A 14,347-nucleotide genomic window follows, 5' to 3' on the forward strand; every position below is an offset into this window, starting at 1 on the left:
CCACCTCAGAGCTCTCAATCCCAGCAACATAAATTCAGTATGTACACAGGCTGCATAATCCAAAGCCATTCATAAAAATGTAATGCAGAGGTGCTGGGGGGGGGATTATTTTGACTAAATGCTAAAAGCTGCTGAACCCAGTGTGTGGAACTGCCATAGACTGGCACAAATCCCTTGAACATCTGATCACTCAGACAGTCACTTACAGACCTGCAGGCATGACCTGAATACTGAACAGCCGAGGAACAATTTTGACCACTGTCACAAAGCCACAGACAAAAAACACTCTAGTAAATCAAAACTCTCAAAAATGCAAACAAAACTGAATTCATGAATTTTTATGTGGAATGGTAAACTTCCCAACACAGCTATGACCTGGGCTGCAACAACTAAGCGACCATAAAAATTAAATACAACTTTCATACATTTTCTCCCTCTGGGAACAATTAGCAGCTTACAATATTTAAAGTGTGTCCTTGGATTTGTTATTAAAAAACACAGGAAAATATTCTTTTTTTTCTCCTGTACCATGTTAACCTGGCACACTAGAACACCCCTTTAGTTTCCAGCTCTTCCATGCTTTTGGATTAGCCCCACACCTTTTCAGCACTACTTTATAAATATACCCACTACTTAAATATACATAGAGTTAGAGCTTGATTTTCTATTCTTCGCTAAATCAAAATTCCCACATACTCACATGGGAGTTATACAACTTCTGAAAGCTTCAATCAGACCCTGCAAGGTGCAATCAAGTACCACCCCTGAAACAGTACTCCTGGCACACAAGTCTCCCATCGACTCCAGGAGGAGTTCCATGGCTGCAGAGTGTGCACAGTTCTGCCAGCAGATCTCATCTCACATAGCACTGTTTCCTTAAAATAAAAGAAAATAAAAGTCCAGAGATGTAGCATTCATATTATACCATAGACAATCTTTGCTGGGAAAAGTCAGCATTAGTTTTTGCTTAGCTCTGAAGTTAGTTATTCCCCCTATACAGAAAGCACACATAAATTATTGCATTATTTATTCCTGATGGCAATGCCCAGTTGGGTATAATTCATCTTAAATTTCAAGATGAATAAGGCAAGATTTACAAAATTAGAATTCAGAAACAAACAAACAACAAAAAAAACCAAACAGAAAGCAACAAACCCAAAGATTCTATTGTGAAGTATAGATGCCTCGTACAAAATCATTCACGTGATTAGCAAGTAACACAATGTTTCACCACTGTGAAATGTTGTCTTTGTAATTCTGTACTATTGCTACAAAAAACCACCATCAAATTAATCGTTTAATGCTGCATTTTCCAAGAACTGGTGTGGCCTCACCTCCAGTAGTGTGTGCACTTATATTTGGGTGCCACAATATAAGGATTATATTATATTAGAGAGCATCCAAAGGAGGGTAAAAAAGATAGTGAAGGGTCTTGAGGGGAAGCTGTACGAGGAACAGCTGAGGGCACTTGGTCTGTTCAGCTGCAGAAGAGGAGACTGAAGGGAGACCTCATTGCAGTCACAACTTCCTCGCGAGGGGAAGAGGAGGGGCAGGCACTGATCTCTTCTCTGGGGAGACCAGTGACAGAACCTAAGGGAATGGCCTGAAGTTGTGTCAGGGGAGGTTTAGGTTGGATATTAGGAAAAGGTTCTTCTCCCAGAGGGTGGTTAGGCACTGGAACAGGCTTCCCAGGGAAGTGGTCACAGCATCAAGCCTGACAGAGCTCAAGAAGAGTTTGGACATTGCTCTCAGGCACATGGTGTGACTGTTGGGAATGGTCCTGTGCAGGGCCAGGAGTTGGACATCGAGCCTTGTGGGTCTCTTACAACTCAGGATATTTTATGATTCTATGCTTTGTACACCTTTTAATGAATGAGAAACACTATTACATTTTCCAGAAAGTATCATTCAGCAATCTAAAAATTATTTTTCCCCTATGGCTTGTGGACCGTTATATGAAAAATGTCTTAAAAGCATTTGTTTGAAGGCACCATCCTAGGACATTCTGGAGACCCATTAAATATAAACATCTAATAAATTAATCAAGAACCATTTTAGGAATAACAATATTTCCTCCCTCTTGTTCTTATGCTCCAGAGTCACTACTTTTTCGGCCAGAAATTAATTTTCTTCCTGTAACCAGTCTATATCCATTCGCTCATATATCATGCCTTCCTTTCAAGTACCTTTGCACTCTGTTTTGTTCATCCCTGGGAATCATCATTTTTGCAATCAAACTCTATCTCAGCATTTATTTCACCAGGGTACTTGCTCAAAGAACAGTTTTAGCCCCCACTCCCTCGTAAGGCAGAACTTGCAACACTGATTACAGTGCAAAAGAGATATTTATGAACGAGAAGGGTATTTTAAAATTGGCCTGATGCAGATCAGCTTAAAATTCAAGTACTTTAAATTACCATTTGCTAATTTAAGATAACCATTACCAAAAGGCTAGGGAAATAAAATGCTTAAAAAAAAAAATGAAGGAACTGAACACCAAACAAAAAAAATGTAATTAAATCACTGGAAAGCCCATGAAAATAACATGTTGTTCTGAGTCCTTCACAGAAGAGATGGGCAATTTCTGTATGTTACATGCAATTATGAATGTCATGGAACAACACAGCAATTAAGGGTGTGAACATATTATTTGTTCAGACTTCTTTTTCTCTTGTGTAATCTATTGACACAGCACATCAAGTAGATCAAAGTACCAGCAGATTTAAGAACAAATTCATGCAACAAAGATCTGCCAAGATCATTAGGGAAGATCACATAGATATAACCTGACATATCCCTGAACCTTGTAGGTGCACTGACAAAAGTATCACGCTGTTCTCATCTGTACTTACTCTGTTTCTTTATGACTCCCGCTTTGAGTCTCTGTTGAGGTCACTGGAGCACATCAATCTTTTTTCTGATCCAGTAAGCACAGCAGTTTATGAGTATGATATGTTCAAGAATGTTTTAAAAATGCCATATGATGTTACTCCTAACAACTGGTCTTCAGTGCATGGAATTCATCTTGCTTTTCTACTCTTTTCCTCAAATGCTGGATCTGTAGGGTTTTTTTGCTTTGACTAATTAAAATAACATAATGAAACAATATTAACATAACACCATTACAGTTTGCTTACATGTTTGTTATAATAAAGAAAAAAATTCATAGTTTTGTCAGTAAAAAAACCCTATTCATAGCAAAAGGCAGAATTACCTCTCCCCTCCAGTTTATATCTGTGGCCATACACTGCCTTATATATCTGTTTCTAAATACTTTATTATTTTAAGCACAGATCTGAGTTCATGCAAGCCAAATTCAGCTGCAGCACAAAGGTCTACCAAGTTAATGGGTTTGAAATTGCTTGCAGCTTGACTGAATTTGGTGCAACGTGTTTTAGTAGCAAGAAAATTGATGGTAATGAGTGTTTTTAAACTGAATCCATAGTATGCTCCAAATGGCACCTCTTGGGCAAAGTGATGAGGACAGCAGCTTGTCATATGATTTCCAAGCATGAATTTCAGATCATACCAAACAACCAGTATTGTCACTTAGGCTACAACTGCAATGTAAATAATCAGTTTAATATTAGCTAACTGGAAAGGTCATTTTGAAAAGGAAAAAGTTTCATTCCTAGCCTTATAAGTTATTCATATGCTACAGGGCTGAACATTGCTGAATTATGAAGTTATTCATCAGGCTTTGTCTGTTGTTTAGCAATACTACTCAGGTAACTAGAACATTAAATAAAAACCAGTGCACCCTTCTAAAGCCACAATAAAAGTTTAAGTAGGAGGAAAAATACAGCTGGGTAAAAAGAAAACGAGCCACTTGTACTTCCCTCTCAATTTTTTCTTCAAAGAGAGCCACTACATCTTAAATGAACATAAATTAACATATCAATGATCTATGCTTTTTATGGAAAGCTGGTTCTTGAAGGAACTTGTATAGTATGTGTATAAGAGGAAATTTATTTCAGTAATGATAGGCAGGACTACTGAAGAAGCTGACTAAACCTCCACAGTACTACATGTTGCTTCCCAATTTTATCTGGATGTTATCCATCCACAAACTGGTTATTTCAGATAAGATTATGATTGGATCATGGAAACTGGCAGCAAATGACACCCTTGGTTAGTAGATTTCCAGGCTTACCAAAATTATTTGTTCAAATAGGTTTCTAAAAGACTTGATCTCTTCATCATATTTGCAGTGCTCCTTATGTATCACATTAAAGAACAGGTGAAATGACCACATTTTTTCCTTTCCAGAAGAGGAAGAAAGCAGGTGAAACACTTCAGCAGGTGTTTGGTTTAACTTTAACAGTGTTCTTAAATAGGCAGAAACCGTGTAATGAATTTTCAGTTGATACACTTCACTGTCTACTTCATTCCCAAAATTACTTACTTGAGACAGTAAAATAACCACTTTTAAAGAACTAGTCCTGTTTGTCTCTTGTGCAAACACAAACTTAAGTCGATGGAAATTCTCCTCTGAGTAGAATTAGTAAAGTTTGGCTACAGTCATAGAATGGCTTGGGCTGGAAGGGACCTTAAAGATCATCTAATTCCAAACCCCCTACTGTGGAGAGGGACACCTTCCACCAGGCTGCTCTGAGCCCCATCCAACCTGGCCTTCAACTTCCAGGGATGGGGCATCCACAACTCTTCTGGGAAACCTGTTCCAGTGCCTCAACAAGGACAATACTCATAGTCATCTTCATGTTTAAGAACTACATTATAAATATCTCCTTCTGCAGTAGATCTTAATTTGGATTTGTAGTTCAAGCTACCACTCCCATGCGTTCATTAATGATCCAGGTGTTAATGCACAAAAGCAAAGAGAAATTTTCTGTTAATCATAATTTTCTAAGTCCTAACAGCAGCATAAATGGATAGTATTGCCCGTCTCATGCTATTTCGAAAATGAAAGCTGATTACCTCCTGCCATTTGAAGAGACACTTCCACACATTCCACTGAACCCACTGAAGTCAACTAATTCCTGATTAGTGTGAGCCTCTGGGTTAGTGCAACCAACAGTTCTTCCATGGAGCAACTCAAATGCAGATCATTCAAAGACTTAGGGGTCTGGTTAAGCAAGGTTTTCTAAAATGTAGACCTGTGTACGCACATATTCTCTGTTTCCTTTCCACATAACTTTTAAGTAACACTTACATGGATTTCTTTTCCAGGATTTTAATATCCGAAGCTGTCACCACAAATAACTGTAACCAGATAAATGACTCTCCCTGTTTTTCTTCTTTTTTTTACTGCTCTCTTGTACTCTTTTCATTCAATAAATTAAGAGGTAGATTCTAAGCTCGTCTACAGCAGAACAAATCATAAAATGTCTTCTCTGATTAATGATATCATCAGTCAAGAGATAACAAGTAAAAATTCAGCCACATAACAAATATAAAAACCTTGATACCCTTATTTTTGAGGACATCCCATTCAAGATGTTATCGCATAGCGCAAGACATCTAAAGAATATCTTATTTTATTAAATTAACTCTTTTTATTTTCCTGATATCTTTTAAAAAGACATACAAATCCATACAAGCACAGTATTAAGAGAAATGGAGCTACAAAAGCAATAAAAAAGATTTTACTAAAGAATGCAGATTTATTTCACTGAAGCTGGACATCCAGAGATTCTTGAGGTAACAGCAAGTAGTGCTCTGAATGGTCTATTTAATATTAAAAATTATTCTGATTTAAACTAGTTAACAAAAATTGAATATTCTACTTAAATACCCAAACTAGAAAGCAATTAAATACACTAAGGGGGGAACCTAATTACTAGGTCAGAGTTAGGTCATGATTAATTGCTTAGGTCAAAATAAAAAGTAATGATAAGATACAACAGATACCAATAGGCCTGGAACTAGTCTATCAGAGCCTCCAGATTTGGGTATGTCAGGATACAAGCAAGTTTTACCTCCCATCTCTGCTATTTCTGAATTACAAGAGACATCAAAAATAAGATTCAAATGACCTGTGACACGTAGAACTTCGGGATACACTTTATCAAGTATATTGCCCTTATATTACAAAGCAAATATGAGTGCTAAAAAGACAAACAAAAAACTAAATAAGACATCTGACATTACTTGATATAAACTATTTAAAATATGAATACCAGATATGATCCAAATTCTTTACCTGAAGAAGTCTATATACCACTCTTTCACAAATAAATTTTCAACTCCCAGACACAAATTAGTGTACTTAAAACGTGTTTCCCAAAATGTCATATTAACTTGACTCAATTCTGCTGGAATCAAATGGCGTGTGCTGAATGTAACTGGAGGATTACTAGAGTAAATTGAAAGAAAATCAGTAAGTAAACATGAATCACTTGGAAAAGGTGTCTCAAAGTAAAGGTCAATGAAAGGGCAAACAAATACAGTATTTGTTCTCAATATACTTGTTGTAGAAGGTGGCCATGAAAGGTAAATCCTACATAAATTCAACCTAACAATCCAGTAACATTTCCATAGATAAAAAAAATTAGTTAACTAAATAAATATGTGTTGTGCTGTAAGAGAACAGGTCCAAATTATGCTATTCAACCTCTTAGAAAAGACTTTAAAGCTTTATATCTATGCCTTTATCATTCATATATTTCATGATTTAGAGCCATTGCAAATGATAAAAATATCTCTAACTCCATTTTGACTGGGACTGCATGAAACAAAGATCTCTACATTATGTCTCAACTATCTATTCTTAAGTCAGTCTTTCAGAATACCTCATCAGTCAAGGTTTATTTTCAGGCAGATATTTTGAATCTCATATTCATCTGAAGAGGAGTAACATAGCCTAAAACAGAAAAATCAAGCATTCATTTTTTGTCTGATTAGTTTGTTCGTTTTGGAAGGGTTTGTTCTTTTGAAAAGGAGAAAGGAAGAGAGTAGATGTATCTTAATGCAGTTGTATAAATCAACTGTACCAGAAATTAATGGCTAGTTCAAGTCTCAGGATATGTTTCAGATTTCAGTATGCAATCAGAGTAAAATATTAGTTCCACTTAATCCGGTGGAGAAACTCACTGATTTCAGAAATTCCAAATTTCATGGATTCAGTATGCAAAAAAGTAGAAAGAGGCAGGATTCCAGACTGCACTGTGGTGAGTAAGACACACAGGCTGGCATCTCCCTTGGGGGATGTTCCTTATTAACAAACAGTCCCTTATAAGCACTTGTAAAGAGCAACTCTTCAGGAAAAACAAGAAGCAGCTCAGTATCAAAGCAGTGAAAAGAGGAAACTTGAAGCACAATGACCGAACAAGTACTCACTCCTCTGAATCTCCTGGATGAGCACAAAATAGCTTAAATTCTACAAGCAAAACATTTTCTACCACCAAAATTTGCTAACATAAAGAAATGTATATTATGCAGAGTGATAAAAGAAATAGGATTCTGAAATCTGGGAAGATGTCCATTTCATCCACTTTTAGTCAGTGTCCCCAGACACTGGTAAAAACCAATGAAGCTTTTCCTTTTGAGTGTTGTATCACTACATGTCTTAAAAGACAGATTTAGAAAGTGGAGCATGATTTTTTTTGTTGGTTTGGGGTACAGGGGGGTGGTGGTGCATCTATGTGTGTTTTGTTTTTTTTTTTAATCAAAGCAAAGCTAATTAAATTTCAGCCTTCAAACTGGCGGAATTGTCTGGACAGCTTTGAAAGGTTCAGGAAAAAAATACTTTTGTTTCAGCGTAATAACATCGTCAGTTAAAGTCCTCCCTTGCCATGAAATTAGGAAAGGGAAAATTTGGCCCTGGCTGATAATTATGACATTCATAAGCTCTTAACTTAAGGGGCTGGGGGAGGGGGTGGCTGTATGCTACTTGTTTTCAAACTGCTCTGATTTTCTGGAATGGAACAAATACAGCACCGTTCCCTCTTTCCAATCCTGAACACCAGCACTTCCCAAAGAAAAAGCTTCAGCCATTCTTCATAAAATCTACTGCAGCTCCATTCTTCAAAATATAAATCCTCAGCCTAAGACTATGGATGTTTCCAAAGCAAATGAGCCAAATCTAGTTTCTGGCTTTTTCCTGATGATCCACACTATTTCTATTTAACATCAAAAAAGTCATAATCATCACTTAATATTTGCATAATAATGCTTTTCTTAAAAACAAACCAACAAAATAACCCTCACAAACACCACAATCTCCAGTTGATGATGTAAGTGTTCCCCACTACTGCATTCCCACAAAAAAAGATAAATCCCAAGAGTTTTAAGAATAGCCTCAAATTACTTGATTCGCTTAGTTCTCTAGATTACTTCAAGGATGTGTTGAAAATAAAAAAAAAAATATATACAGTAAGTCCCTCACCATGATCACACTTATTAAAATTATTAAACCCCCCCCCACACATCACTGTAGGTTTTTCCTCTCTCCTAGCAACCTAAATGTGGATATTTTCCATATGCAGATGTTCTCCCACTCCCATTTACTATGCCCTGCTGTGGATCAAAGCTGCATGTTTCTGCTTTTTCTACAGCCAGTTAAAGAATCTCATTCTTCCCCTGCCAGTACAATCCATTCCCTCTAGTTAAAAAAAAATAAATTAAGCTGCTTCTTTACATTGAGAGCAATAGCAACTTATTATCAATACAGGATTTATTCAGATTTCCTCCTCTTCTTTTCATCCCCCCTCATATCTACCCTCCTATAATTTTTAAAATTCGGCTTAACATAATTTCACTCCATTGTTTATCTCCTAACATTTGTGATAGTAAGATACCAAAACTATGCAATCCTCCTACACTGCAGCGATCACACTTCACGAAGTAGCTTTCCAACGTTGGAGGAGGCACAGAGCACATCTCTACGCACATTATTACACCGAGGTAGATCAATGCAAAGCCTGGAGGAAGCTTTCCCGTTCCCTCCTCTGCCATCCCAGCCCTGGCTGTGCTGGAAAGCCTCCGGACCTTGTTTCTGGATGGCTGCTCACCGGGAGACTCTTCGGAGCGCATCCCGGGGTGGCAAAAGCACGGAAGCGTTTCTAGAGAAACTGAGAGCATCTGGTGTCTCCTTGCTACTTATCAACGAGAGAAAACACCTGGGCGGTGCGAGCTTCAGCTATGAATACACCGAAGGCCACCTTCACAGCTGCAGCCTTAATACCTCAAGGCATAACCCCCGCCCCTTCCTCAAGCGCAACAGATCTCTCTGCCCCTTCCCAAGACACCGTGTAGGGCCTGGGTGACACGTGCAGCCTCTGGGTAACACAACCAGCCCCCGGGTGACCCATCCATCCCCCGAGTGACCAATCCAGCTCCCTCCCACCCATCCCCGGTCCCGCCGCGCCCCGTCCCGGGCGCTGCCCGGCGCGGCCGTGGAGCTCTGCCGCCCTCTGGCGCCCTGCGGCGGCACCGCGGCCCGGGGCCGGTCCCGCTGGCACCCAGCTGGGGGTTCGGGCGGGTTTTACTTCTCCCCTAGAACCTCCTTAGGAAGGCGGGCCGCCGCCCACCCCCTCAGGTGCGGCGAATCAGCCTCGCACCGGGCACCTGGCGCGGGGGGAGCGGGGCCAGGGGCAGCCCCGCGCGGGCGCCGGGAACTTGCCCGAACAGTTTTCCGAACACGGCGGTGGTCATCCCTCACCGAGGGGCTGTGCCCCTCCCGACGGCCCTTCCCCGCCCCGTCTCCTCGAGGAGCACAAATCCGCAAGTAGTCGCGCAGGGGACATCCAAAAAAAAAAAAAAAAGGCAAATAAATGAATAGATATATAGATGTTTCAGCCCTCCCCCCCCAAAAAAAGCCCAAAACGCACGGCTGCAGCGCAATCCCCGAGTCCGCGTTGTACACACACACACACACACGCATATATAGACGCACATACATATGCAAAGAGCGAACCGTGCCCGGAGGCGCCAGCCCAGCGCGCTCTGTCCCCGCACACCCCTGCCCCCGCGGCACAAGGGCTCCGCACCCGCGCACAGCCCTGTCACCGCCCAGCCCCGCGCCGGGGGGCTCGGTGTCCCGGCAGAGCGCCGGGAAGGGTCTTCGGGAGAGGAGGAACCCCGACAGGCAGACTTCAGGTCAGGTTTCTCACGGGCTCTACCGCCAGCACTTCTCCCTGCTCCTAAAAACGGAGCCCGCGCTACCTTCCCCGAGAGCGGATGCAGATTTTAAGGCACGGTCCCTGGAAGATACATTTTTTTGAGTCGCTCCGTCTCCCTCCCACATTTATCACGCAAAAAAAAAAAAAAAAGGGGCGAAACCCCATGCAAAGCAGCTAAGTACACTTAGCACCTTCCAGCTTTTTTTTTTTTCCTCTTTTTCCTCATAAATGACACCTCTTGAAGACTTAAAAAAAGGTGGGCGACGAAACAAGTTTTAGGTCCTTCTTAATTTGGTTCCAGGATAATGCATTGCTTTATTTTTTTCTCCATTTCTTTGCCGTTAATCTGAGCGAGCGGACAGCACAGGTAAGAATAATAATTAATTTAGGAAAAAAAAAATGAAAAGAAGAAGAAGAAGGCGGCAAAAGGCGGCCCCGCTCCTACCTTGCCCGCCACTGAGGAGCAATCCGAGCAGGTAGAGAGGCAGGAGGCTCATGTTCAGGAGCTCGCGCCGGTGGACAGTTCCAAGTTGGAGGATGCTCGGCCAGCCCAGCCAAACCCTGCCGCTGCCGCCGCCCGCGCAGCCCCGCACCCGCGGAGCGCCGCTCGCCAAGTGACGGCCGCGCCTCCCCGCGCCGCGCTATATCGGCGGGGCCGCGCCGCCGCGCAGGGGGCGGGCGCTCGGCGGGACCGCCCGATCCCTCCGCCGCACTCTCTGCTCCACCACACCGACGGGCGGCAGCGCCGAGATTCCTCCGCCGCTCTCAGAGGCGGCAGCAGGCTCGGAGCATCCTTCTCTGCATCCCTCCCTGCATCCCCTCCTGCATCCCTTCCTGCATCCCTCCCTGCATCCCTCCCTGCATCCCCCCCATTGCATCCCTCCCCTGCATGCCCGCCCGCCCGCAGCCCCCGGCGGGGTAAGGCAGCTCCCCCACCGCCTCGCCACCGCGGCCCCTCGGAGCCCGCTGAGAGGACACAGCCTACACCGGAGAGGCGGCGGCTTTGGCGGAGAATCCCGCCGGGAAGACCCCAGCATCCCGGGCCGGGAGAGACCGGGAGCGGCGCTTCGGCTGCACGCGCAAAGGGGAGACGCGTCCGGGGACTTGGAGTGTCCCTGGCATTCCCTTTGCCTTCGGGAGCGGCCGGCCCGCAGCCTTCCCGGTGCCCCGCTCCGCCCGCGGGCGGTAACGCGCGGCAGCGCCCGTGGGAAGCGGGACCGCCGCGTAGGGGTGCGACTGTAACTAATCCCCCGGCGGGTTTATGCCTGTTCATTCAGCTGTCTAAGAATTCACTTGGTTGGGCTCCTGTTATTAGTCCAGAGGGGAAAAATACCTCTGCTATTCAGGGCTGCGTGAAATAAAACCGATAAAAAATAAATTGCTTACCGTTTTGATGCCTCGGTCGCTGAGGATCTTGCATTGTAAGGAAAAAAAACCAAGCCACAGCATGAATAAAGAGGTGGCTTTTTGTCCGGCTTAACTTTGAAGAGGGATTTTTTTTGGTTTTTTTTTTTTTTTTGAGGGTGTTAATTAAACTATAGTCTCCAAAAAGCAGCTTCCATAAATCTGTCACCTTACCACCTGTATGATACATGGAAGGAGATGGAAGTGGATCTGTATTAATGTGAAGCAGCGGTGACAGTAGTTAATAAAGGATCAACCCAAATTAACACATCACTAATATTTTTCCCAACCCTTCCTTTGCCCTTTTCAAGAGGATTTGGGGAGGGGGAGGGAGATATGAAGTCCCTTTTGCAGCAAACTGATATGAATGACATGATGGGTATCTTTCACTTGACTCTCTGCACAGTAGTCTTACAAAACTATGAAATATAGGAATAAGAAATTATGGAGTCTGAACTTTGTGGGAAGAACAAGATAGGTGATTCAACCCAAAGTCTTTCCCCAGAGGATGATGTTTTAGGACACTGGAGAAAATGTTGGTAGAGGGGAGGCAGGGAGCTTCATGCCTTTGGCTGGTTAATCTGCACGACGTAAATCAGAACCGTATTGCTCGTCTACACACCACATGGCCCCGCTCTGAAACTAAAGATTTTTGTAACCTACTAGAAAAAGAAGTGGGAATTGAACTGTTGTTCCTCATAGAGTTCTAGAAATCCAAAACATGGCAGCTTCAGCAAAAGTTTATGGGTAAGAACTGGATTTATACTTAGAAGCTGCTTTGCTCCTGAATGTCATGAGAACTGTTTGATTGCAGGAACCTTTGGCAGGGGCCTTCAGTGTAAGTTCGGGAAAGCACAACAGAGGAAGTTTTTGGTGAAGGAGTTTTCCCAGGTAAGAAGTTTCCATCAGCCCTAGTACCCAACTGCATAAATAGACATCATTAATAAGTTAATACAGAAAGATGATTAGAACAAATATTAGATAAAAACCTTGAAAAGAAATATGGACCTTATTGGAACAAAACACAAGAAGCCTTCACTATGAAGTGGATAGGATGCCAAATTTATCAAATTTATGTTTGGTTTTAATGTTTTGGAGCATTTCCATCCAGCAAAAGTGGAATAAATGGAGAAAATATAAACAGTGTTAATACATAAAATCAAATAACGTGTACACATACCTTAACACCTATTACAGTCTGCTTTAGTTAAGGCCAGAAGCACCTTGATCTGCAGAGGTGCACAGGTGCAAGGAATGACACCCATGTACAGCAGATGCCCCACCACCACACAATACAGAAGGAAGTAGGAAGTTTCTTGCTCCACAAGAACTAAACATAATAGAAAGAATGCCACTATCCCAATTTGCTTATTTTAAATCCTGATTATGACAAAAATTTCACCAATGTCAGATCTGAGTGACTAGTTCTTGCTCTTTTGAAGTGGAATGAGGATGCTCTGCTTCCAAACAGGATTCCTTACCCTGAGAAGTCTGCCTAATCACTTGTCTGCAGCAATCAGCAGAGCCCACCATGTAGACTGTCCATGCCCCATTGCTACAGCATTTGGAGAAGTCTGTTTTCAGTCCAGCTTCTCTAGGAAAAGAGGAACATGCTCTTTGCTGCTCTGGTTTGCTCACCAGTAGACATGTATCTCAAAGGACTCGGTCACATATATCACCTAAAAGGTATATGGAGATCCTGAAACCACTCAGTGGAAGGACAGAGAAGGGAGGAGAGGAGAGGAAGGGACAAAGTAGATAAGTATGCAGGGCTTCATTGTTCCTGCTGCTTATGGAACAACTCATTTGTTACAGAAGAAAGATCTGTAAAAAAGTGTCTCATAGTGAACCACAACAGCAAATCCCTTTGAGGTCACGCAAACAGGGATTGGAAATAGGGCTCAATTTTCTGCCAGCTGTATCTATGTGACTCTTGGTGTTCATGACCATGCATTACATGAGCCAAAAGATAAGCTTTTCCAAGTGCTGTAAAACACTAATTGGTATCAATAACAACACACCTGTAAGTATTTGCCATTCTTTGGCTAACCATATTTTTCTTTAAAGAGTGTGCTGTTTGCTGGGGGGAAGCGTGAGATGGAGTTTAATGGCTGTACTTAAGACTAGGGAATTAGAAAACATGATTTCTGGATAATATCACATGTATAACAAATATGCTGACAGAAAACAAACAAATTTTCATGCTATGTAAGTTTTAAAAGTAAGACCAGAAATAAACTACAGTGATTATCCTATGTGAACTGGTAAGAGGTGCAGCATCAGGAGGTATAATAATCATTCTGCTGGGGCAATTATTTCAAAGGTGAGGAAGTCAACTTTGATAGGTTCTCAAAGCAATTAAAATGCAGCTCTAGTGAGTGGAAAGTCTTGCCAGAAGTATATCAGGGGAAAAGAAGGGAAAATATTTTCTAATGTTACACACATGTTTGATTAGTACCTTAGATCTTTTGGGGATACCACACACAGAATCGAAGTGGATACATCTGTAAGTTCCCTGTCTTTCACACAGTAGGCTCTAGCTTTCACAACTGTGCTATCATATGCAGCTTTTCTCCCACAAAGATTTACTACTGTGAAGTTAGCAAAAAAACAGCAAGAATTAATTTTCCCCCATGTTCCTTACTTGTTTTGCTCAGTGAGATTGTTTATACAGTAGTCTATCCGCTCACATGAATAAAAGTGGCAGAATTAGGCTCTGGCAACAGAACCATTTTAAGCTCTCATCACTGCACTTGAGTCAGTTTAGAAGAACTGAGGATCTGTAAACTTGCTGTGACTGAACTCGTCAAAAAAACGTCTCCATGGTGGTTTTGCAAAGATTACTTTATTTTTAGATTGAT

General features: G+C 41.9%; 1 protein-coding gene across 1 annotated transcript in view; it reads right to left on the reverse strand.

Moving 5' to 3' along the window:
• The window catches only part of NCAM2 (neural cell adhesion molecule 2), a 276,833-nt gene extending 266,153 nt beyond the window's left edge, over positions 1 to 10,680 (reverse strand). Inside the window, exon 1 of the mRNA XM_017808019.1 lies at positions 10,528 to 10,680. Within this exon, the coding sequence (XP_017663508.1) occupies positions 10,528 to 10,579 (52 nt within the window). The 5' untranslated portion in view covers positions 10,580 to 10,680. The remainder of the gene's footprint in view (positions 1 to 10,527) is intronic.
• Between the last annotated feature and the right edge of the window lie 3,667 nt (positions 10,681 to 14,347).

Source organism: Lepidothrix coronata, unplaced genomic scaffold, assembly GCF_001604755.1.
Source record: "Lepidothrix coronata isolate B3197 unplaced genomic scaffold, Lepidothrix_coronata-1.0 Scaffold21, whole genome shotgun sequence".
NCBI lineage: Eukaryota > Metazoa > Chordata > Aves > Passeriformes > Pipridae > Lepidothrix > Lepidothrix coronata.